Consider the following 26,385-nt stretch of genomic DNA (forward strand, 5'->3'; position numbering starts at 1 on the left):
TGGAATGAAACAACCTCATAAAATTACGACTGGATATATAAATGCACACCATATTTGGCACAAGTAGTATTTTATTTATTTTTATTATTTATCTAGTGTTTTAGTATATTTGATCAAATGTATTTTTAGATATAAAATTTATTGTTTGTATTATTTTTATTTTATTTTACAGTGAATTATGGAATATTATAAGTTTATCATGCTTGCTTCAGTTGTCCTGTTTTTGATTCAGATTGCTTCACAATTATATAGAATACAATAATTTTATTTAAAATAATGCTGTAATAAATTATTTCCCAAATGCAGTGTTGCCCTAATACTCCTTTGTATTTTCTTTGATGTAATCCGAAGTATAATGTCAACTACTACACACGTACCGGTATATTAATACGAGGTGTGTCAGAAACTTTCCAGCACTACAGTAAAACAAAAACAAAAAAAACACTGCATATTCAAACTATATACCAGTTTCCCCCCTTTAGTTTCTCCCTTCCAGGATGCTCTGCAGCTTCTCGGCCAGGAACTGTCAGATGCTCAGGATATTGTGAGCAGGAGAGCTGTCCTTGGTGAAGCAGCCATGAGTTGTTCTGCCACAACTGTCGCCTTTTTTTGTGCACAAAAAACAAACAAACAAATGTCACACAGAATCTTTTTGTAGCTTTTCCAGGGGAAATTACTTGCAGAAAACATTCAATTTATCATTTGTGCCACAAGTAGCAAAGGGTCAAAACTTTTGGGGCCTGACTAGACCAGACAACAAAGGATCATTGAACCCGTCACTCACATACATACTTACTGGCTTATATTTGGCGCCCCCTGTGGACGACTTTGTGTACATGCGCGACTAAAACACAAGACGCAGTTGATTCGCAAATGAAATAATTATGCACAATACATAATAATGCAGTTTGCCTTTTGCTTAGGGAAATAAAAAAAATATATATATATTTTTTAATGATAATGGATTCTAGTTGCTTTTTAAATGCTAAATCTCAGTTGCAGGTTAAGAAATTATAGTGGAGTTATAAATAAAAAAAAGATAGTCCATGTATAGCTATTTGAGTAATAAAGTCTATAGACACAGTGCATTGCTGTGATTAGAAATGGCAGAGTGCAGTGGAGGCTATTCATCAGCGGAGTTCCACGGGGGGAGTGACTACTGTTCCAGGGTCTATATATTGGGATGTTTTGTGCGGTGGATTTACGTGAATGAGAGCGCAGAAGGAGTCACCACGGCAGGATTACACACCCCACACCATGGATTCGTGCTTCCGCGCACTTTGCGTGACTTTCGTGCTGGTGTCTTTTGGCCGCGGGACAGGTGCGCTGGGCCCGGTGATCAGGTGCGAACCGTGCGACGATGGCGCGCGCCTCTCCTGCAAGCCCCTGCCCAAGGACTGCTCCGAGAGGGTCCGAGAGCCGGGCTGCGGCTGCTGCCTGACGTGCGCGCTCAGCTTCGGCCAGCCTTGCGGCGTGTACACGGGCAGATGCGGCGCCGGGCTCTCCTGCCAGCACCAGCCCGGCGAGACCAGACCTCTGCAGGCGCTCCTGGAGGGACGAGGGGTCTGCGCCAACGCCACGACCACTCGACGGCTCGCGGAGAGACCGACGCCTCCTGTCAATGAACTGCCAGGTATGCGTGCACCTTGATTACTCATCACGCTCGCTTTAACGGCGTGCATGCGCGCACACTGGCGTGCATTGAGGACTTTGGAACGGCGCGCAAAATGAGTACAGGGTTGTCTTTATGGCTCATACTGGACCTTTATAGGCTACTAATTAAGTGTTGGGGGGGGGGGGGGGGGTGAGGGACAAGACGGTCTTCAATGTGAGCTCAAAAAGTAAGAATGTTACTCGTTCAACTCTTGGCATGGACTGAAATTCAATGTCACATTTTGCGGGGAATATATTAGATGGCATTTGATGAAAAACTATACTGATTATATTATATTGATTAGCTGGCGACCAGTATAGGGTGTATACCCTAACCTGTGACCCAAATGAGGAAAGGTGCATTGGGTGGATGATGGACATTTATCACATTATCATCATTGTACTCTAAAATATGCCATATCTTGTGGTATACTCAAAGCTCAGGCTTGGCATGTGGCTTGTACATTTTAAGATCCATCCAAGGACCAGGATGAGGCCAATAATAATTCTTATAGGTGTGCATTAGTGCGGTGGTTTATGTAAATGGGGCATGTGAAGGCACATCCAGCAGGGTGAGATTTTAAAATGCACTCTAAAACAGTTGGGTCAAAAGTAACCCAAATGGACCGATCCACTTTATGGGTCAATTTGACCAACTTTTTTATACAAAATGACCCAATTTTTTGACCCACGTAAAGGTGACCAATATTTAAGACTATAATGTTTTTACTCAAAGTTGGGTCAAAGTAGAGGATCGGTCCATTTTTGACCCATAGTTGGGTTATTTTTGACCCAACTGTTTTTAGAGTGTGTATTTAAAGATGTGCAAAAAAAAAAAAAAAAAAGATCCTCTATGAAGCTCAAGCCCAAGTGTTTCACTACTACTCAGTTCAGTGAAACAATTCAAAGTTCAGATTTGACAGTTGGTTGGACAGTTGTCATGTCTTACTGGTAATTATCAGCAGATCTATTTTTATTTCAAACTAAGGTAATGGTTTCTTTTCAAGAACAGATCTTTACTTTGTTCTCAAAGGAGGGCACTTTATGTTGATAATTTTTACGAGCGCAAATCTTTATTTGAAATGTTATTTTTTCTTAATTATTTTAGTTATATCTTTTATTTCCAAATACAGTAATACAAGAGATTCCAATACAAATGGAGTGCCAAAGTTGAACAAATCAGACACTGATGGCACAGCACTCAGTTTTAAACAATGTATTTTTGTAAATTGAATCACTATGTGTTTTATCACTGGAGTGATCATCTCAAATGCTTTGTATGAACAGTATTGTGGTGGTTTGGGACTTAGAAATGGACTATTATCTCAATATGACGGTCCTAAATCACAAGCCTAATGAGGTGCATTGGTATATTGTTGTAACTTGGGGGTTATACATTGAATTACAGCATGGATTGCATCTAGGGCTGACCGAAACCTTTTCTGCCCTGGAACTATACCTTGGGGAACTAAAAACTTGCTCCGCAGCAGTCCCATAATTAGTAGTTTGGGGATTAGATTAGAACGCCTACCACAGTATGGCTTCACAATGGGGCAGACCCCAGGAAATGCATCACTGTAAAAAAAAAAAAAATATATATATATATAAAAAATTTAAAAAAACACCTAACAAAAAATAGCGTAATATTTACTTGAAAAAAACTAGCTAAGTTTTTTCACTTAGAAATTCTAAGTACATTTTACAAGGAGAGTTTTGAGTACATTTTATCAGTATTAAAAACAAAAAAACAAAAACACCCGAGCCATGCCACACTTGCCATTTGTCACTATTCTGCATTGCTGGTGTGTTCCCCCGCCCCCCAAAAAACACAAATTGGGCCCAAAAGGGACCGACCCAACTTTCTTGGTTATTCAATTTACCTAAAAAATTGGGCCAATGAGTAACACACAAAGCAACCCATAATAATTGGGTTGCTTTGTGGGTTATTCATTTAATTTGATTGACCTTTATTTAGTTATTTAACCCAAAAAGTTGGGTAAAATACTCAAAGTTTTTGGGTTTAATAATTCAAAAAGTTAGGTCAGTTAATTTTTGACTCGATTCAATTGTGTTATTCAGTTAACCCAAAAAGTTGGGTTTAATCAACAATCCACAAAGCAATCCATATTTTTGACCCAACTTTTTGAGGTATTTAACCCCAAAAGTTGGGTCGGTTCTTTTTTTTTTTTACCCAATTCAATTGGGTTATTAAATTAGCCTGAACAGTTGGGTCAAATAAATAACCCATAAAACAACCCCCCAAAAAGTGGGTTGCTTTGTGAGTTTATCATTTAATTTCAGTCACCTTTTTGGGTTTAATAACGGGAAAAGTTAGGTCGGTCCATTCTTGACCCAATTTGGGTTATTTTTGACCCAACAATTTTTTTTGTGGTCTCTTAGAGATACAAGGGTTCTGTCTGACACCATCAATATAAAAACACACTGCATGAGTGGCGTGGCTCAGGTGGTAGAGTGGCTGTCTCCCAACTTGAAGGTTGTGGGTTCGTTCCTCAACCCTTACATACCTTTTTTTTTTAATTAACTGGTAAAATGTACTCACAACTTTCCCTGTAAAATGTATTTAGAATTTTTGAGTGAAAAAATTTGATAAGTTTTTATTATTATTTTTTTTTTTTAAGTAAATATTACTTTTTTTCTTTTTCTTTTTTTAGTGCCCTTGCCACTTTAACTACTGTAACTATAATAAGTACTTTAGATTGTACCTTTAGGGACTGACTCCGATTAAACCGCTTAGTAAGTCGGAGTCCTTCCATACTGCTAAAAACAATTATAGTTATAGTTAGTAACAGTATTTGAATGTGTGTGCTTGTGTCTGCAACCAAAACACAGCACAGTGAACAACCACGTGCTCTTTAAAAACACTGGCAGAGACCATCGAAACTCAGGACGAGGAGCACAACTCTACCAGCGCCGTCCTCCAGAAGACGCACAGCAGACCCACGGGACCCGTGCGACCTCCGCTTAACGCCTTCCTGCCCTCTGCCAAGGCTGAAATCCTACGACGGGAGAAGCAAAAGCGAATTAAAAGCTTTAAAATGGAGGAAGTGCCCGGACCACTCCTGACAGACCAACAGAACTTCTCCCTCGAGATCAAACCGGAGCCTGAGTATGTAAGTACCACAACCAATAGTTTCCTTCCTCTGGAGTTGGAATGTTTTTCTCCTCTCTTCCTCTCTCGCTCTCTCACTCTGTGTTTTGGTGTTTTTCCTCTTCCTGCGGGTGATGAAATGTTTTGGGGGAAGCGTGCTGAAGGTTGGCAGGCGCCGCGACCAACAGAATGGCATGACAGCGAGCGGGGACCGTGGCCCTGCGGCTGACCCGGGTCAGGCGGTTGTTTGACCACAAGGCGTCCGCGTGCCGGCTGCGCCGAGAGCCAACGGATGATGGATTGGTTGGCTCGAGCGCCTGTTGGGAAGCCCTGCTACTATTTCCATCTCCTCTTTTGGCCGGAGACGTGAACGCACACGAGAACTGGGCTTTGGCTGCATGGTCGCTTTAATTAGCGACCAGAGTACTTGGAGCTTAGGACAGGCCTTTTTGGCTCGACTTTTAAGCTTCCCCCTTCCCACATCCATCCATCAATTTCCTATACCGCTTATGCTGTGTCAGGGGAGCCCATCCCAGTGGATTTAGGGCGAGAGGCGGGGTACAACTTGTTCTGGTCGCGAGTCAACATTACAGGAAATTGAATTATGGCGTTTGTGTGGCTGAAAACTGATTTTTAAGGCTTTGTTCACATTTGTCGTGTTGGGTTGGATTAAAACAAACTCTGGTTGCTGTACTAGTTATTTTAGCAAGATTGGTCCCAACAAGCAGTTCAGATCATTTTAAGTGATCTGAATGGAAGACATTATTTTTGTTTGCATTTGGTCAGATATTAAGTTTAGGATGTGACTTTCAAGAACTGGTTGTGATCAGAGTACTAGAGTGGAAACATAACAGTCCATACCAAACCAAATCTCTTACCTGGATAAAAAAGCTCTTCATCAATTGACTGCATCGATTAGACTGGGATCTGCAACCTGTGGCTCTGGAGCCACATCTGGCTCTTTAGTCCCTTTCATGTGGCTCCCTGTTGATCTCGAGAAAAAAAGTAGAATAAATATATATTTATTAACATATTTTTCAGGATAAATATTCTTTGAATTAATTAATAATTTAGATTAAAAAAAATCATAATTAAATATAAAAAAAGTCAGATTCCAAATTTTTAAGTTGTCAGAAAAAGAACAATGGAAGGTAGATAAAAAAAAAGTTTTTAAAAATGTCCAAAAAGTGACCACAAAATGTCCAAAAGGAAGAGGAAAAGCAGAAAATTTATATAGAATGTCTATGAAATTGCAAACAAATGTCAGAGAATTTAATAACAAGCTAGAAAAGAAAGTGTTCAAAAAGTAATGATAAAATGTAAAAATAAAAAAAATAAATCCCCAAAATTACCATAAAATGTCTTTGGAATATCCCCAACCACCCTTCACATCCCCCTTCACCCCCCCCCCCCCCCAAAAAAATATATATAAACTCCAAAAACAAAAGAAGAAATCTTGAAAATTACCCTAAAAAAGACACCAATTAGCAACAAACAAAAAGAAGATAAAAGGCAGAATTGAAACATTTAAAAAGTAGCTATGAAAATGTACAAAAAAAAAAGAATTCCCCCAAATTACCATAAAATGTCCACAATATTGCCACAAAAAAAGTTGAAAATGTTCATAAAGTATCCATAAAATGTCCAAAAATAAAAGAAGAAATCCTGAAAATGACCATAAAATGTCAGAAAATTGATATCCATGAAATGTACAGTAAAAAAAAACGAAAAGAAAAAAAAGAAGAGGGGCAGAATATTACCATATGTCCATAAAATTGCCCAAAAATTTCAGAAATTTGACCAAAAACCCCAAAAATTTATGAAAAACATAGTCTGAAAATTTACAACAAAAAATCCAAAAACGGAAGATGAAAAGTAGAAGAAAATCAATCCCTACGTATTAGATTTTCTGTTGTAGCTCAAATTAGCACTTAGGCCCTCAGTACATTAGAGTACTACTAACAGACTTGTTGAGAGGGATGTTCCTTTATTGCAACGTTTTGTGACTCCAGGCAGATTGCTGATCCCGGGATTAGACAGTTAAAAAAATTGGACTCTGGAGATGATCTGGAGTTGTCCCGTGGTTTCTTCCCACAAGTTCTGATTTGGAAGTCAGCGCCAAAATTCTGCAAAATCAAGTAGATGTTGCCACAAGTCACTACACCCGAAAGTAAACAACAAAAAAGGGACAAATAGCACCAAGTGTGAATCAATCTGTTTAGTATGAGCCACTACTCCACCAACGGCGCCATTCGTACAACACAACAGAATAAAGAACGTACATATCAGTCGTTGAAGAATTTTGTGATGTGGGTCACAAAATAGCACGTGTATGGTAGCAGACAACTATCCGACCATCCATTTTCTTGACCTCCTCACCTCTTTCAGCGTCACGACTCTTCGAACGCTGTAGCGGACATACTTTAGTTGATAGAGCTCCTCCAAGGGAGAATACTGGGAAGCAAGTATCTATTGCCTTTCCGTTTGTTCCAATTAGGGTTGCAGGTGAGTGACCTCACTCTAGACCAGGTGTCTGCAACCTCTGGAGCTACATGTGGCTCTTTAGTCCCACTACGGTGGATCTCTTAAAAAAAATAAAAAATATGTTTTTTTTTAAACGTATTTTTAAACTTTAGATAAAATATTCTTTAAATTAATTAATGATTAAAGATAAAAAAAAAAGAAAAGAATAATTAAATAGTCAAAAAATGTCATAGTCCAAATTAGTAAGTTATCAGAAAAAGAGAGACGAAAGTTTTTTTGTTATTTTTAAATACCTAAACATGTCGAAAAAGTGACCATAAAATGTCCAAAAAGGAAGAGGAAAAGCAGAACACAAAATTGCCCCTCAAAAAAAAGTCAGAACATTAATTTTTTTAAAAGGCTGAAAGAAAAGAAGAAAACGCTCAAAAGTAACCATAAAATGCACAAATCAAAAGAAAGGCAGAAAATTACCATAAAATGTCTTTGGATTTGCCCCCCCAAAAAAGGCAGAAAAATCATTACACAAAAAGAGGCAGAAAAGAAAACATTCAAAAAGTATTAAATATCCAAAATACAAAAGAAGAAATGCCAACAATTACCATAAAATGTCCACAAAATATCCAAAAAGGGAAGAGGCAGAAAATGACCATAAAATGTTCACAAAACTACCCAAAAGTTTCAGAAATTGACAGAAAGGCAGAAAATTCTAAAGATGTATGAAGAAATATGTCTTATTATAGTGTTATTTTTGGGGCCTCAAATGGCTCTTTTGACAGAAAAGGTTGCCGACCCTTGCTCTAGGCAATAGGCAGGCTACACCCTGGATTGGTTGTCAGTCCATCACAGGCACATATAGAAAAACAACCGTTCACATTCACACCATTTAGGCGACGTTAACACTGCAAGCAAATACGACCCAAATTGGATTTTTTTCCCCCCCGGATGTGACCAATATCTGACTTATGTCAGTGTGAACGGCTCAATTCCGATTTTTTCATATCCGACCTGGGTCACTTACATAAATGGTTCTTTGATTGGAATGTGTATCGAAATTTTTGCAATGCCACCTCGGTAGATACGAGATGATAAAAAGATGAGTCCGTCGTCGCCACACGCTGGACCACATGCATTTACTTCCGTAAACACAACGTTGTGAGTGACGTCGACACATTTGGTTCACACAGCAGACAGACTGAGGTCGCTGAGAATGCGTACTCAAAAAATCGTAATGGAGCGTTAAGCCCTGCAGTGTGAATGTAGCCTTATTTTAGTACCTTAAATGTCTTAGTTGAGCCAAAACTGAACATGAACAGACAATTATTGACACGCAACAATTTTCGTACGAATTTACCGTAACTGCTTGCGTCTTCTTTTGTGTGCAGGGTCCCTGTCGGCGAGAGATCGAGAGCATCCTCAGCAGCCTCAAGATTACAGACATCCTCAACCCGCGAGGTTTCCGCATACCCAACTGCGACAAAAAGGGCTTTTATAAGAAAAAGCAGGTAGGGAACATGAGCACAATCGTTGCTGGTGGTCGGGTGTCATCAATGAATTTTCACACTGCCTTTAAAACAGGGGTGTCCAACCCCCCCCCCCCCCCCCCCCCCCGCCCCGAGGGCCACATACAGAAAAATCGAAGGATAGGGCCACTTTGAAGATTTTTTTTACATTTATTTTTCAAGCACACCAAAATCAGTCAATGTTTAACATTCTAGTGTTGTTTTGGAAAAACTGCTCCCTGAACAACTTTCCAAATGGCAAATAGTTTCCGATTTGCCAATATTTGGGGATGGTCGGACCCTAAGCCACCAGAATAACAACATCAGCCGAATACCAGCTCTACATTCAGAACAAAAACAGGAGCAATCTGTCAAAATCTGACCTTTTTTGTTACTTGGCAATCGTTCATGTGATATTTTTACAATTCGGACCTTGACAGAGTAGATTTTTGTCATATATATATATATATATATATATATTTCTTGTTTAACTGTAAACAACTAATTTGCATATATAGAAAGGCTCTAAAGTATATCAAACAAATAGTAGCAGATGTCATTTTTAGTATATATATATATATATATATTGCAAGCTGCTTAAAAATGGATGGAGGGCCACAAATAGTCTGGACACCACTGCTTTAACAGGAAAGTCAACCATAAACATTTCTTGACAATAACATTATATGTGACCTCACTAGTCTAAACATGACATTCATTAATGTTAAATTTGTGGAATATGACTTATGCAGCAAAATCCAGCCGTTTCTATCCATCTCAGGGGGCGGCCATTTTGCCACTTGCTGTCGACTGAAGATGACAATGGTGCATTCGAGGAAGGTCGGAAGTTGGATTTATCCCACTTGGATTGTCCCAGTTCCGACCTGAAAGCGTTCAACGAGAAAGTAAACAACCAAAATGGTGGATAGAGATAATTATTTTATTTTATTTTGGTCCTCAAAACACATTTTGACTTCCAGCAAACTTCCCTTTTCGCAATTCATTCATGTATTTATTTCATAGGCATTCCATACAGTTCAATAGTTAGCCGTACAATTTCATGTGTTACGTAAAGTTATGTCAAATAATTATGAATGAAAGCTATCTAGTTTTATACTCGAGTAAATTGCGTTTTACCAATCGCGGTGTGTGTTGCCAAAGGGGTCGCCATTGTTGATGTCACGAGGCGCGTGCGGTGGACGACCCAAATGCAGAAAAGCACAGGTGAGGAGGCAGAGGCGAAGTCCAAAAAGTGTTGCGTAATTCAACCAAACCAAAAAGGCAAACCAGGTACTAAATTTCCCCAAAAACTCATTTCAACAAAGTCCAAATCAAGAGCAAACAAATACCGTGGGGGGGGGGGGGGGGGGGGGGGGGGGGCTTAATTACAGACTAGGAACAAAAAGGCAAACATGACAAGGGGATGACAGAGTGACAGCAACAAACAAACAATGGATCAACAAAAAAAGACTTACCTGTTGGCTCCCGTCTATAGGGCCTTGTTCAGACTGGCAGCCCAAATATATTTTTTTAATCCATCCAGATTGAATGTGGATGGCTCTTTTATAGTCTGAACAGTCACAAAGCACATGAAATACGATTTTTGCGGGACGGCTTAAAATGGAAAATGGGTTTCATATCCGATTTGGACAGGATGCGTCTAAGTCTGATCAGCTCGAAACACTCAGAACGGATTTGACTGTCCTTGTCTACGCGTGCAAAACTAATGCGCCCGCGCTGTCAACGTCCAATCGGTTCACTGCCCGGCTGTTTCCTCGCATGCTCGGCAGTCGATCGCCTTGACGGCTCCCGTCATGCTCAACCGGAAGTGCAGTGACCCCATCAGATCTTCACATGCGCAACCGGAAATAGCAAACTGGTGTCATAGCCCTAGATGTATGGTCGTTAAAAAATATACATCTACAAAAATAAAATAAAGAAAAATAAAAGAAAACCGCTTAACGCGCTTGCAAGGAACGGGAAGTACGGATCGGTAAACAGCGTCATATGACGTCAAACACTACACGCGCTTGGTTGGGCGCCGCCTCCGTTCAACGTCGTTGCTACAGCAACGTGTCAGATGGCTCAATAATGTGGCTCAGTCTGAACAGGGCCAGATCGGATTTGGACACTTGCTAAAAACGGTCTGGACAGTCAGCCCACCATCAGGCACCATCCACACGAAAGCCAGTTTCAATGTATCCGTTCGTCCAGACGATGGCGCGGTTTCGGAGCTTGAAACCGATCACTTTTGAAACCGGGCTCCAGAGTGGAAAGATTTTAAAACGCGCCCCGTACGCGTCCGTCTGGACATTATACGCAGGATGCTCCTCCAGTGATGACGTAACGGTCGCCGCTCGATGACGCATTGTCGCAGATTGATGACGTATGCGCCAATTCTTGCGCGACTGCGCGCGGGCAACAACAATGGCGGATGGCCGCGTCGTAGTCGTTTTGCGCAGCCTCCTGAGCTTGCTTATACTTTCGCAGCAAAATATTTTGCTTCTTTATTCCCACGTTCAACAAGCGGTGTTGTACTTGAATCACCCGCCATTGTCACTTCTCCTGTGTTCGTCTTTTTCATGTTGTTTTGATACACGCAAAGCCATGTTTGTTGTGTAGATTGCAATAAAGTTAGTTAAAAAAAAGTGTGATTCTTCTTCTACGCTTTCCGATACCTTCAGACTTGGCATATACATTACAGCCGTTAAACGTCGGCAGCGTCTTCTTTAGGGCACACGCAAGTCTTGAAATGCTTCTGCGTGTGCGAGATTTGTTTGAGGAACGAAGCCGGCTTTGCTTCCGTCTGGACGGGGCCGAAATACATCAACACTAACTGGCATGACGAGACACAGCTGGGCAAGACACAAGTGGCAGGGGGCACTGATTGGTTGACACACGAGGAAGGTCAGGCAAACACAGGTGGATCACATAAAGCTTGACGAGACAAGGGAAGGACACAAGGACAACATAAAAAAACAACTAAACAAAAACCCAACTCCACAAAACCGAAACATGACAGTAGAGTGACGTCACATTGTAGTCGGTCGGTGAAGTCGGGGTACTTTTTTTTTCCAACTTGGCACGTGGGATTTCTGATTTCAAGGGGCGTTCCCGTACACACTAACTGGTTTGAAGTCGGGAAAGTTTGACATCCCATTTTCCTCAAATGCAGCATCAGGCAACGGCCAATAACACAGCTCACCAGTTTTCTGAAGCTGAGCTGTGATTGGTTGTTACCTGAGCAACTGTGATGTCATCTTCAGTCGACAGCAAGTGGCAAAATGGCCACATTCTGATATTGATAAAAACTGCTGGATTTAGCTGTTTAACTCATATTCCACTAACAAAATATTAACCAGAATACCTTATTTGCACTAGTGGAGCTGCATAGAAGATATTACTGTCAAGAAATATTGAAATATTAATTAATTTTGAGTTAATTTAAAGTTCCTTTAATGCCACAAATTTTTTTTTAACGCGTAATTAATGACCGCCCCTTATACTTGGAAAGCCTGTACTGGTGGAATTCCAGTCGCAACGTAGCAGACATGTCCACGTCAAAATTTAGCAGTACTAAATTTAATATGAATGCATATATTTGTGGAGACTGGGGCCAAGTTGTATTTTACAATTTTCAAAATGTGCAGAATTTCACAAGTTACTGCATGTTAAAGATTAGATAGCTCTTAATGTGAAAAGAAAAATGCATTGAGCTGTCACATATGTCTTACAAATGCAATTATGCCATCTAGTGGCGGAAAAATGACCTCAACACAAATCAATATCACCTGTTGCAATGTTCGAGGTACATGCTGCTGCCTTTCATGCAGATGGTGTGCGTTCAATTCCTGGCTTGTGCCCCAATACCCAGTGACTGGTCCCAATGAGTTGGTTGCGTCAGGAAAGTCTCCCGACGTAAAAACTGTGCCAAACGAATCAGTGACTCTCTGTGGCAAGTGCCGAGGGAACAAGCCGAAAGTTGCAACAACAACACTCGTAAGGCTGTTTCGAGGTTCCAAAATAGGTCAGTTCAAAACATAAACAGCCCCTAAGCGCTGTATTACTTCTAAAGAGCAAGCCCAAATGTCTTACTTATTGCAGGCTGCATTAATAGAGATTCAATCCCAACTGCAGTGACTCAAACTGTGGGCCTCCAGCATCCCAATTATAGACGTGAATCTGTCCTCCTGTATTCATCTGTAGTTATTAGAGCCTCATCATTGCACCGCCACACCAGTGAGGTAGACCCCGAGCCGCTGGCACTGGAGACTGCGACCGCAGGAGCCCAAACCCCAGTGGCGTTGCCTGGCTGGGACGACGCTCGGGAACCTTCCCAGCGAGACAGACGTCAAGGTGGCTGCCGGCACCCGACGTCCTCACCCCATAATTGCCGGACTTTTGAGAAGCGGTCCCAGAAATAGAGTGGCGGGCGGGCGGCCATGCCCCCGCCATCCCACCCCTCCCGCTCAGCCCACAATGGGGTTGTATTAAATGAGCGGTTCTGACGCGTTCATATGGAGGCACTTAGGGCGCCGCTGCGTCGCTTTTTCTTATTGCACAGCGCGGCGCTCCTGCTTAATGGACGTGCTCTCCTTTGACCCGCAATCATCTCATAAGCAGAAAGGCTCATTGTCTTTGTTTATGCAGAGTGGATGCGATGCGATGCAGTGCAGTGTGCGGTGTGCACGCAGGCCTCCGGGTGCTTCCTTTCATGTGGTTGGCTCTAATTTGGACATGCGCATAATGTGGAGCTCAACCATCCCTTAATAGCAATAAATGTCCCCTTAGAGACATTTTGCGACGTTTTGCTATTTTTACACTCGAACTGAGAAGATCTGTTAACACCACTTGATTTAATACATAAATGCAAGTTAAATAAATGTAATTCATTGATTTAGATGAACTTTCTAAGCTGCTAGTTGAGATTAAATAATAATGATGGTAATTATTAGTAAAAATCTACTTGATTTTGCATGCCATGTACACTCAAAATTCACTGTGGGTCGGCTGAAAAGAAATTTAAGTTGGCATAACTTAATAATTTTTCTCAACATTGACTCCATTTGGATGATTTACTCCCACAATGCCTTTCACCATGTTCAAGATGTAAATACGTCTGTTTAATGTATTTGCGTAGTGACTTATAGTGTTTTAGGGTATTTTGTACTTCTATTGTATTCTTTTTTTATTTGTTAGTTTTACTTAAGTGTCTTGCTCACTACTGCACTTCATAGGCAGTGAACTGTAGCTGCTAATCATGTTGTAATAATAATATAATATAATAATAATGTGCTTCTGAGTTTGGAATTACACTTTTGTACGTGTTTGACAGAGTAACTGATGGAATAATTTTAATCACAACTGTGGTTTAATTACTTGTATTGACAAAGCTATGTGAAAACGCTTGTAATGAAGACAAGAAGCTAAAGTAGCCTAGCATACTTCAAAGCTAAAGTACAAGTAGCCTAGCCTCGCTAAAGTAGCTTAGCCTACTTGCACTTGAAAATATGGGAAAGTCAGTTGTCGTAATGCATTTTTTGAGTTGCCAACTTAAAAATGTGTCCTTATGATAACAGTTATTAAATAAGCAGTACTTGATTATATTTTACTAAAGAGGAAAAGCGATTTCATCCAAAGTAATATCATTTGTTGGTTCAAGACCATTCAAAGTAGTCTAGCATACTTTAAAGCTAAAGTACAAGTAGTGATAACTTTGTATACATTTCTACTGTTTTACTTTATATTTTAACCATTTTGTTATTAGTTATAGCTGTGTAGATGTAGGTATAATTATGTTAACTCAGTATGGCTGTATGAATAGACCTATATTCTTATCTGTGTTACTTTCATGAGAAAGAGCAACGGGTCTGTCTATTCATTCGTTATCTATTGGGAGGGCTGGGATTTTGCTGTGTCGGAAGGGAGTCAGGCTTATTATTATTGTATTTTTTCTAATCTGATTTATATCCATGGGAACGGATTCTCTTGTATTCATTCAGTTGTAACCAGGTGTGTTGTGGGCTGACTTTCTATGAACCCTCTTTGTGAATAAATAATGATGTGGGCTGGAGAGAAGTACACATTTGAACAGAGCACTGCTTGGGTGACTTCAATTGTGTGATCAGAAGCTTCTGGTAATTAATACCTTTGCAAAGGGACTTCTTCACAAGGATCTCACCATTCAGTTAATTGAACACGCAAAGAGTACAATACTTAATATTGTCTACTCTAACAGTAGCCTAGACTAGCTAAAGTAACCTAGCCTACTTGCATTTCAAAATATGGGAAAGTCAGTTGTCTTAATGCATTTTTTGAGTTGCCAACTTAAAAATGTGTCCTTATGCGAACAGTTATTAAATAAGCAGTACTTGATAACATTTTACTGAAGAGGAAAAGCGATTTCATCCAAAGTAATATCATTTGTTGGTTCAACACCATTCAAATAAGTTGTCACAACTACGAATGACTAATGGAAACTGTTGCATTGATTTTATTTATCTTTTTTAAGGCAAAATATTGTTTTTAGAGTGTGATGAAGCGTGCTGCGATGCAGGCACACAGCTTCCATCCCGATCGGCAACGAACACTTGCGTGTTTTACTCAAGCGGGGGTTGACCTTTAGTAAAATTGGCAATAAAATAACAGCCCTCGGGTTGCTCCACGCAGACTCTGTAAGTCATTTGTAGTACCCATAATTTGGAGCTGTGGGGTATAATCAGCAACAGATGATTCGTGCTGCCACCGGCTCCTGAAAATAGATCTGGGTTCTCAGTTGTTCACGAAGGTCCCTAAGCAAATATTTGAGCAGGTTTCTGTTTACCTTTAAGGCCTCTATATGTGTGCGTAACAGGAGGTGGACCATAAAAGTTGCTGAAAATACCACAGCGCGCCGCGCGGCCAAGGCTGCGTCCACTCAAGCACAATCTGCCCATTAATGCCTCTTAACTATTGCCGTTCTCCTTCATTGACTAAAGTGGCCCGTCAGCCATAATGCCGCACATTCAACTCGTTAATTTTTTTGTGTACATTTAGCCTCACCTTGTCCCTCCTCTTCTCACTCGCAGTGCCGACCATCCAAGGGCAGAAAGCGAGGCTTCTGTTGGTGTGTGGACAAATACGGGCATCCCTTGCCAGGTTTGGATGGGAAGGAGCGAGGAGTAGCCCGGCACTTCAGCTCGCAGAGCCAATAGGAGCCCAAACGGGCTAAAAATCTGTAAACAAGCAGAGACACTGAGGATATTGGGAGAGAGCCGATATGTGGATGTGGTTTGCTCTCTCTATCTGCGGGACCTTTTTTATACAAAGAACAAGATGGATTCTTCATGAACATTTCTGACAAAGAAGAGCTGAGTGATTGATGTCCAAAGATGATGGAACTCACAGTTGTGCTGCCATAATAATAATAATTATTATTATTATTATGAACCTCCTAGCAGCGATGAGTGATCACTGATCAGTGGTCACAATTTTTTTCGGTGAATCGTCAAAATCAGCAAAGTCCGATGACATCCCAAATGTCCATCTGGCAAGAATACCTTCTTCCATTCGCGCCCTATTTGGACAAATTCCCTAGTTAGCATTGCACCAAGTATGAGCTGTGGAACTGGACTGAAATGGCTTCTTCATGCCAAAATGGCCGACTTGCTATTCAGCTCTTAAGATTTGTTTGTATATATCAAATTTTGCATCGATGGGCTGAAAATTTCTAATTTCCCTAATGAGTTGTTTGGTGTGTGTTCATTTTCAACACTCCAAAAATACCAAAATTTTCACCAGAATTCAAGCACATGGAAAAATTGGTGCGTTTTCAAACATGTCAAGCTTTCAAAAAATGAATTTAAAGCGGAAGCCAAGTCAAAAATGTTCTGTACAATAATGTGTTGTGTGGCCTACTAGTCTAAACATAATCTGATTAACTCATTCACACCCTCTATTCCTGTCTGTTTTACTGGATTTGGACTGTTTTTGCAAGGCCCACAGAATATTGAGTTGTCAAACGATCATTTTTTTTTACTCAGATTAATCACATTTTAGAATTTTGATTAATCACGATTAATCGCTTAAAAAAAAAGGCTTTTATTATCCCCAAAAAATTCCCGCCAAATTTGAAGAGCACAGGTTATGTGTTCATTCTTTTGACATTTAATGTTGTGAGGACGTCTTCAAAAAACTTTTGATCCACTGCACGCGCTCATCTTCCTCTTTTTCTAATCAGTTGATTACTTTCATAATTTAAAATGAAAAAAAATATGACCCCAATATTTTGACATGAACAAAAATTCTAAATGTGATACGCAAACATTTATTTAATGCTTGTAATTATGTCTATTGCTCAAACACAACCTGCGCTACCTTAAATTTAGCCATCCGCTGTCACGTTAAAGGATAATCTATGGTCAAAATTAAGAGTGTGATTAATCTGCGTTAATTAATAATTAATGCAATAATTTTTTGTGATTAATGAATCAGTTAACGCTTTAACTTTGACAGCACTAGTTCTATTGCTATAAAAACATAGAAACTACCAAAAGAAAGATTAGAGTCTCTTCTTTTATTGAGGGAAAAAGTATATTTGCATCTATTTCCATTTTGCAGCAATTAGCACGAGATCATAGCTAAATTTTTTTCATCATTCACAAACCTGTTGAAAACACTGGCAAAAAGAGCTTGTTGCAACATGGGCCTGGCTGATTTCTTATACTCTGCTGCCACCTGCCTGGCCTATTTTTTGCAATAACTACCATTGCTTTAAGCTCTTTAGGTCAGAAGTTGGATCAAAGCCTTCTGTAAACTCTAGCATAAAAAAAATATAAAAAAACATTTTGGGGGGAGTGAAGGACAAAGCATTAAAAACGTATTTATATGTTTTTGGGTTTGGGTGAGTTTTAATATTGCGCATGTTGATTATGAATTTAGACAGCAAAATCCGCCCTTTTTTAATTTCGGCTCTGGGGGCAGCCATTTTGCCACTTGATTTTGACAGAAAATCACAGTTGCTCAGAGCTTATGTGACGACCAGTCATGGCTCGGCTTGTGAAAGCCACATGACCAAACTCAGAAAACAGGTGAGCCGTGATTGGTCGTTACCTGAGCTCTGAGCAGCTGTGATGTCATTTTCAGTTGACAACCAGTGACAAAATGGCCTCTCCCTGTGATAAATAAAAACAGGTGGATTTTGCTGCTTAATTCATATTCCACAAACGCAACATTAACCAAAATACCGTGTTTAGACTAGTGGGTGCACATGGAACTTAGAGTATTACGATTTTTTTTTTTACTTGACTTCCACTTTTATAACATCAATTCCATAAAGGCCTTTGCGCTGCCTGCTTCTTTGGCTCTAGTAATAATTACAAATGTGCATTTGCATTCATTCTCCAGAGGAAGCTTACATTACTCAGGGAGTCAGCCTGTCCAATGCATACCACATCACATCAGTTAGCACAGAAACTAGCATGATGGTTTCTTATTAATTTATCTAATCAGCATATGATAAGAATTAGAAAAAAGGCTGCGGCTCCTTATTTCTTGTAGCCATTGTTTTGGTCAGTGGCCCAAAATAGCATCCAGGCACATTTTTATTGGATCGCTATTTAAATATTGAACAAGCGCACAATTTCTTTCTTCCAAAATACTGTTTGACTCATGTTATTATTGGTTTATACTATGTTAATTTTATGGATGTATATTTGTGCTGAAAACATTTGGGAAACCCTGTGTGAGGTTAATATGTAGTTTGCATGTACAGTACAAGGCAACTCTCAAAGGTCTATTTTTACTTAATAAAGGCACAAGGAAACTATGCATGTTGTGTATTTTAATGTCTTATTTGTTAAATTCCTTTTGTGGGATTGTTTTTTTTAACTCATTCACTAGTAACATTTGTAACCAATAAATACAATGAGATTTTGTGACTACTGTACAACAAAATACTTCATGTTTAAAAAGATACAAGACTTATAAGTCATTTTCCAGTATTGCATTAAGCATTGTGTACAAAGAGTAAAAATGCAAATATCTCTGGCATCTTATTCCCTGAATTTTCTTTTAAACCGATGAAGTGTCAAAATAACAGAGGCCATGGAAAACGACTTTACGGACGGCTTCGAAGAAATTCTGGTCCATCATCCGGCGTCCCAGTAGAGGAAAGCAGTGCTGACCTCGACTCGGGACGTCGTGAATCGGTGGGGAGAATACTTCGAAGACCTCCTCAATTCCACCGACACGTCTTCCTTTGAGGAAGCAGGTTCTGGGGACTCTGAGGTGGGCTCCCCTATCTCTGGGGTCGAAGTCACTGAGGTGGTTGGAAAGCTCCTCTGTGTCAAGGCCCCGTGGGTGGATGAGATCCGCCTGGAGTTCCTAAAGGCTCTGGCTGTTGTGGGGCTGTCGTGGTTGACACGCCTGTACAGTAGTGATGGGAAAATGAAGCTTCATGAAGCACTTGTGATATTTTTTGACTCCTCTAGATGGCACTCTTGGTTGAAAGATGCAGTGGAAATGTAATCAATTTCCTTTGCACTAGCCTTTATATTTAAACCAAGAGCACCATCTAGGGGAGTCAAAAAATTTCACAAGTGCTTCATGAAGCTTCATTTTCCCATCACTACTGTACAGCATCGCATGGACATCGGGGACAGTGCCTCCGGATTGGCACACCGGGTTGGTGGTCCCCCTTTTTAAGAAGGGGGACCGGAGGGTGTGTTTAGAGGGATCACACTCCTCAGCCTCCCTGGTAAGGTCTATTCTGGTAAGGGTGCTGGAGAGGAGGGTCCGTCGGGAAATCGAATCTCGGATTCCGGAGGAGAAGTGTGGTTTTCGTCCCGGCCGTGGAACAGTGGACCAGCTCTACACCCTCGGAAGGGTCCTCGAGGGTGCACGGAAGTTCGCCCAACCATGTGCTTTGTGGACTTGGAGAAGGCGTTTCCCTCGGGGGAGTACTGAGGGAGGTGCTTCGGGAGTACGGGATACCGAGCTCCCTGATGCTGGCTGGCTGTTCGGTCCCTATACGACCGGTGTCAGAGTTTGGTCCGCATTGCCGGCAATAAGTCGAATTTGTTTCCAGTGAGGGTTGGGTTCTGCCAAGGTTGCCCTTTGTTACCGATTTTGTTCATAACATTTATCGACAGAATTACTAGGCGCAGCCGAGGCGTTGAGGGGGTCCGGTTTGGTGGCCTCAACATTGCATCTCTGCTTTTTGCAGATGATGTGGTGCTGTTGGCTTCTTCAAGCCGTGATCTCCAACTCTCGCTGGAGCAGTTTGCAACCGAGTGTGAAGCGGGACCATGGTCCTCAGTCGGAAAAGGGGGGAGTGCCCTCTTTGGGTCAGGGATGAGATCCTGTTTCAAGTGGAGGAGTTCAAGTATCTTGGGGTCTTGTTCACGAGTGAGGGTAGGTTGGAGCGGGAGATCGACAGGCGGATCGGTGCAGCGTCCGCAGTGATGCGGACTCTGTATCGGTCCGTTGTGGTAAAGAAGGAGCTGAGCCGAAAGGCGACGCTCTCGATTTACCGGTCGATCTACGTTCCTACCCTCACCTATGGTCACGAGCTGTGGGTCGTGACCGAAAGAACAAGATCCCGGATACAAGCGCCCAAAATGAGTTTCCTCCGCAGGGTATCCGGGCACCCATTTAGAGATAGGGTGGGAAGCTCGGTCATCCGGGAGGGACTAGCTGCTACTCCTCCGCGTTGAGAGGAACCAGTTGAAGTGGCTCGGGTATCTGGTTCGGATGCCCTCCTGACACCTCCCTGGAGAGGTGTTCCGGGCATGTCTCACCGGCGGGAGGCCCCGGGGACGACCCAGGACACGCTGGAGAGACTACATCTCTAGGCTGGCCTGGGAACGCCTCGGGATACCGTCGGAGGAGCTGGTTGAAGTGGCTGGGGAGAGGGAAGTCTGGGCTTCCCTGCTAAAGTTGCTACCCCCGCGACCTGACCCCGGATAAGCGGTAGATGATGGATGGAAGTATCAAAATAGAACATACCGTGGTGAACGCCATTATCCTGGTCATGTGATCGCAATGCCGTATCCCGTGCGTAAACGAAAGCCGCCTTTGTTCATTTCAATGGGAGTTTGCGGACCTAATGGGCAAGAAAAAGGCAGTCTTCTATCCCAATTACTGCGGCAATTCTGAGTAAAAACCCTCAGCACGTCAGGTTTCATGTCATTCCGTGTGGCGGTGGGGGGTGGCCTCTCCTAATGTGGGCTAAAGTGCGCTTAGCACACAATATGTAGCATGGCCTAGCAGAGTAAAAGTCACCCGGATGTTTACAGTCCAGGTTAGGGACCATCCACAAATTAAATTTCCAGAGTGAACAATGTCAATGGTGACTTGACTGGCAATTTGAGCCTCTGTAACATGCAACTTGCAGACGGTCCCCAACTTTGCCTCGCTATGTGCCGGCCGGCTGAATGAGTCGGCCACTTTTACCCGGCTTTCCGCTGTGGACACATATCTTTGGCGAGTCCTCTGTGGCTGTACTGCTTTTGAAGAAGTGCTTCTTTGCTATAGGGCGGGATTTCACGTTTGATGTCCGCCGTGAGGCGCAATAATTACTCGTGAGTGGTTTTGTTGTCATTAGCGGCCATTTCATATATGCGTGTTTACGTGCGCAACACGCCACAATGATCACGTCCAAAATGGCCGATACTGTAGGTAATGCAAAAATATTCACAAAAAGTGCTATAAAAATCACTCAACATAAATTGACTTTTTTTTTCCAGGGAACAGTTGAAATTTCACAGAATATTCTGATTTTACAATATGATTACGTGCAGTCCAAAATGCTGAATCTCACTTGCGACCATCATTTCTGATTCTATTTGAATAATAATGTGGTTTTGACAAATGACAAAAACAAGATTTTTTGCACAGAACTGTATATTTACATATAGGCATAAATAACAAAATATACAGTAACTGCTGCACATCAGTCCTCGATTACAAAATATTACATAATAATAAATATTAGAATAAATGCAGAATATGCTTAAAAAAAAAAGCAGTGACCCTGTGGACAGAAGAGGTGTAGAGGAAGGGTGAGTAACTGCAGAGGTAGACAAATGTAGAAGCTTGGATGAGCTCTGATATGTTTGTGCTTGACCAGCATACACATATTTGCGGCACGTTAAGTATCCCCCATTGAGGAAATGAAGATGCATGCAGACAATGTCAACATGTTGCATGAATGAGCGGCTGTGTCGACGTGAATTAATTGAAAAAAAAAGAAGAAAAAAAAGAAGGCCCTGAAATGGGGCTTGGCAGTGGTCGCAGTGCTGTGGTTTGTGAGGAATGGAGTTATTTAGTCAGAAATACAAATGTATACAGTGTTGCCCTATTTACAATTGAAGACAGCGGGGAGGGAAAACGGTTTACAAAATGACTTGATGTCATGAATAAATAAAATAATTTACAAATCGTCTTCATGAAGAGGGGAAGGTGTCCTCATGAGTGTTTGTGGATCATTTCCTGCTTCAGTGAGTGACTTCCTGGTGGCACTCGGAGTCGCCGGGGATGTCGCCGGGGATGTCGCCGGCTCCGGGGAGGATCTTGCCGTTCCAGGCCGACACGCACCAGCAGCGAGCGGGCAGGCCAACCAGAGATGACTCGCACTTAAGGACACAGAGGAGATAGTGAAGGGAGGTGACAAGCGACGGCGGGGTCAGCTCAGCTACGCTTTCTGATTCTTACCTGCTTAGCCTTGTAGAAGCCGTGCTTGTCGCAGTTGGGGAGGTAGAAGGTAGTCAGCTTCTCGCCGACGGTCTGCTGGGAGCTGGCGATGGCGTCCAGGGCGGCGTCAAGCTCAATGTGACAAGGACCCTACGTGGGAGTACAAGAAAACATCAACTGCTAGTTGCGGCTGTTGTCATGTTTGTTGCTGTCAAATGCAGATTAAGCCAATGGCAAAACTAATGAAGGCTCACTTTTTTTAAAAGGAGGTGTGGGAAACTTTTTGTCTCTAGCCTTACGAGGACCAAATGTATGACATCATGCAGTGATCATGCAGTATTATGTTTGACAGTCAAATGTTTATTATTGAGGGAATAAAATTTGTAGGAATGTTCAATACCACTTTTTTTCAGTATACCACCAGTACTTTTGATCCATAAAATGTATTTAAAAAAAAACATCCATACATCTTGCTAACTGCTTATCCTCACAAGGGTCACAAGAACCATATATCAAAATATTTGATTTGATATTTAAATATATTTTCATTTTTCTCCTATTTGTTCATAAAATATTAAAATATTTTTAAAATAGAAAAATAAAATTAATTTTAATCAAATGAAATTTATAATCCAGTGGCCAGGAAAAAACATTCCAGTCAAAATATGTGGTTGTGCATTTTAACTCATTCACTGCCATTGACGGCTATAGACGTCAAAAATTCATTTGAACTATTTCTACAAGTTTAACTTTTTTTTTCACTTTTGTTAACAAGAGTATGAAAACCTAGAAAAAAATATTGTAGATTTAGAACAGATATAAAAAAATATATAAATCGTGAGTTAACTATTGAAGTCATACAATTAATTACAATTAAAATTTGTAATCGCCTGACACGATTTAAAAAAGAAAAGATTATTAAAAATTAGGGGCGTCATACGTCTGTGCTAAATGTACAATTAAAAAAATCTTGGCTTTCATACTCTTGTTAACAAAAGTGGAAAAAAATGTTAAACTAATAGAAATAGTAATTTTTGACAATGGCAGTGAATGAGTTAACAAGCATCTGCCACAATAACGCAGCCGATACAGATACCTAGAAAGAAGGCCAGGTATCGGCCCGATACCAACACATACATCAGTAATCATCTATCATTTAAAAAAAAAAAAAATATTATATATATATATATATATATATACATACATATATATATACATATTATATATATATATATATATATATATATATATATATACATACATATATATATACATATTTTATATATATATATATATATATATACATACATATATATATACATATTTTATATATATATATATATATATATACATACATATATATATACATATTATATATATATATATATATATATACATACATATATATATACATATTATATATATATATATATATATATATATATATATATATATATATATATATATATATATATATATATATATATATATATATATATATATATATACTAATTTAGATCTCGAAATTACATTTTTCATTAATGTAATACAATTACTTAATTAATTTAAATGTGTTGTATTATTTTACATTTCCTATTAAATAAGTATAAATTATTTTGTAGTGTAATTTTAATCGCTAAATAAATTTTCCACTGTAAAATTAGCTTTTTATTATTTTCATACAAATTTGAATCAGACCAATGAATTTTTTTAATGAGGAATTGAAAATGATAATTTCAGATTTTTTATACTCAATCGCGAAATTGAATTTTCCTTTCAGAAATTATCATTTGTAAAAAATTTTTTTTAACAATGTAGAGTTATTTAATTGCTAAATGTAATTATTTTGAAAGATTGAAATAAATTATCCCTTGAGGAACTAAATTAAGTGTAATAAATAAGGCTGATTGAGTACAGATACCAGGCATCGGGATCGGGCCTTATTTCAAGGTATCGGTACTCGCGTATTGGCCACCCGCTTATGGCCAAATTTGAAGAATAGAAGAGCAGAATATTTCCTTTAAATTCAAGCAATTTTAAAGAAAATATTTGGATATACAAGTATTTATTTAAAAGGATACTTGACTCATTGAGCCATTTCCAGCAGTAAAAAGTTTGTTTTTTGTCCAGAATGAATTCTTTTTTTGTATTTTGATAGGTCATTCTTCAGCACAGGTGATGTTATCTTCAGTCGACAGCAAGTGGAAAAAAATCTTTTTAAAGGCATTAATTCTTCGTGAAAAATAATTTAGTTATCAAGTTCAACCTGGACGAAATATCAACTTTTTAGTATCCCTTTAAAAATATCTGGCCCTTTTGAAGAGAAATTATATCAAAAGTACTTGGTATCGGTATTAGGGGTGGGAATCTTTGAATGTCTCCCGATTTGATTCGATTCCGATTTTTGGGTCTACGATTCGATTCAGAATCGATTTTTGATAAATATTTTTTTTTTATTCAAAATTATTTGATTGACAATGATTTTTGCTTCAATCTAAGGATGTGCAAGGAATTGTAATGATCTACTCCAGTCTGACTCGCTAATGCTAATTAGCGTGCTACTCGCGCCACTTTCATCATTCAAAAGAACGGCCCCACACAACTTTCATTGGAATAATTTGACTTTTTCCTTCTACTCTCTAATGTGGCTACAACTTAACAGTGTATTAGACCTTGTGGAACCACACTGCCCCTCAGTGGCCAAACCGGGTGCAACATGAACAGCGCTCCAAATAAAGGCACACACAGACAAAGGCAAGACAGTATAAAATAATTTGAATAAAATCTATTTGGGGACATTTAAAATCGATTCTGAATCGTACTAAATGAGAATCGTGATTCTAATGAGAATCGATTTTTTGGCACACCCCTAATCGGTATCTACTCAAAATTAAGTGGTATCGAACATCCCTAATAATAAATGCTTGTAAATCAAGTCACCAAATTACTTCATAGAATTTTCAGTTATTGATTCCAATGAGAACTTAAAAAAATTGAACAATTTTAACTGTTAGGATTAATATTGCATTGAGGAGTTAAAATTACGACATTATTATTAAAAAAATAATAATAATTCCTAAAGTGTGAATTGAATTCTTCAATGAGGGACTATACATAAATATATAATTTTATTCTAATTGCTTTTTCTTCTCACCTGCTGCACCAGTTTGTTGCGGATGGCGTTCACTTTGGCCTTGATGCTTTCCTGGGCGTCTGTGGCGTCTTGATTGGGCAAGCCCAGCATGTCCTGCAGGGAGCTGTGGTCCGGTTCCCCCTCAGCATCCTCTGAACAATCAACACTTCGATGAGCGTTCACGTCTTTGAGAGTGAAAAGCAACAAACGCGACTCTAACACTACCTTGGTCTTCGGTGCAGACTCCCTGGCCCCGAGTGAGGGCATGAAGCGGCCTGGCCTCGCCGGGCCTGGGCATGCAGCGTAGGCCGCGTGCGCAGTGGGCCGTGTGGACCCCGCAGTCGCTCCCCCTTTCCAGGGCGCAGGCCATGCAGCAGCCGCAGCCGGGCTCCCTCAGCACCTGCCCGCAGCCGCTGGGGACGACGGGGCACTCGCTCAGCTTCTCCTGGGTGCAGGGGGCGCATCGAATTGGCTCGGGGCCCACCACCGGGGACGCCCTCGCCGCCGCCGCCACCGCGGCCAAAACCACAACCGTCAGCAGCATCTTCTTCTCGTGTAATCCGCACATCTTTGCACTTTTCCTGCCGCCGTCTCCTCACGCGGCCGTATTTATGCTCTGGCGAGCGTTAATCATTGACACGCCGCCTACAGATATAAAATATTTGTGACATAGCTGCGGTAAACAGAAGGTTGACCCCGCTTGACGTGCGTGGTTGAAGGTTCACAGGGTCTGCGGTCAATATTGACTTTGGAAGGCGGTGATTGGACATCAAAACAAGCTGGGTCGGAGGAAAGGGGGGCGGGCGTTTTACTGAAGAGGTTAGGAAAACATTCGT

General features: G+C 40.5%; 2 protein-coding genes across 3 annotated transcripts; one reads left to right on the plus strand and one right to left on the minus strand.

Moving 5' to 3' along the window:
- The first annotated feature begins 1,217 nt into the window (after positions 1-1,217).
- Positions 1,218-18,442, plus strand: LOC147181177 (insulin-like growth factor-binding protein 3). Of its 2 annotated transcripts, none has more exons than XM_086074791.1 (4): positions 1,218-1,633; positions 4,543-4,784; positions 8,629-8,748; positions 15,813-18,442. In XM_086074791.1, the coding sequence occupies exons 1-4, from the start codon at positions 1,258-1,260 to the stop codon at positions 15,936-15,938; spliced, it is 864 nt and encodes a 287-aa protein (XP_085930917.1). In that variant the 5' UTR covers positions 1,218-1,257; the 3' UTR covers positions 15,939-18,442. The 2 variants fall into 2 exon arrangements, with proteins under 2 accessions (XP_085930917.1, XP_085930923.1); XM_086074797.1 differs by lacking the exon at positions 15,813-18,442 and adding an exon at positions 9,527-9,647.
- A 3,153-nt stretch (positions 18,443-21,595) lies between these two features.
- On the minus strand, positions 21,596-26,117 carry LOC147181178 (insulin-like growth factor-binding protein 1). Its single transcript, XM_086081631.1, has 4 exons — positions 25,775-26,117; positions 25,571-25,701; positions 22,438-22,566; positions 21,596-22,358 (listed from the first exon to the last, which is right to left on the minus strand). The coding sequence occupies exons 1-4, from the start codon at positions 26,115-26,117 to the stop codon at positions 22,221-22,223; spliced, it is 741 nt and encodes a 246-aa protein (XP_085937757.1). The 3' UTR covers positions 21,596-22,220.
- Between the last annotated feature and the right edge of the window lie 268 nt (positions 26,118-26,385).

This window comes from Leptonotus elevatus, chromosome 1 (genome assembly GCF_054856555.1).
Source record: "Leptonotus elevatus isolate MCC_2025b chromosome 1, RoL_Lele_1.0, whole genome shotgun sequence".
Classification (NCBI taxonomy): Eukaryota; Metazoa; Chordata; class Actinopteri; order Syngnathiformes; family Syngnathidae; genus Leptonotus; species Leptonotus elevatus.

Excerpts from the sequence above, each read along its gene's own strand:
- LOC147181177 (XM_086074791.1), top strand. The coding sequence starts at position 1,258 with ATGGATTCGTGCTTCCGCGCACTTTGCGTGACTTTCGTGCTGGTGTCT. Across the intron at positions 1,634-4,542 it reads TCCTGTCAATGAACTGCCAG|AGACCATCGAAACTCAGGAC; the intron begins GTATGCGTGCAC and ends AAACACTGGCAG. Across the intron at positions 8,749-15,812 it reads GCTTTTATAAGAAAAAGCAG|TGCCGACCATCCAAGGGCAG; the intron begins GTAGGGAACATG and ends TCTCACTCGCAG.
- LOC147181178 (XM_086081631.1), bottom strand. The coding sequence starts at position 26,117 with ATGTGCGGATTACACGAGAAGAAGATGCTGCTGACGGTTGTGGTTTTG. Across the intron at positions 25,702-25,774 it reads AGTCTGCACCGAAGACCAAG|AGGATGCTGAGGGGGAACCG; the intron begins GTAGTGTTAGAG and ends TTGATTGTTCAG. Across the intron at positions 22,359-22,437 it reads GCTTCTACAAGGCTAAGCAG|TGCGAGTCATCTCTGGTTGG; the intron begins GTAAGAATCAGA and ends TGTGTCCTTAAG.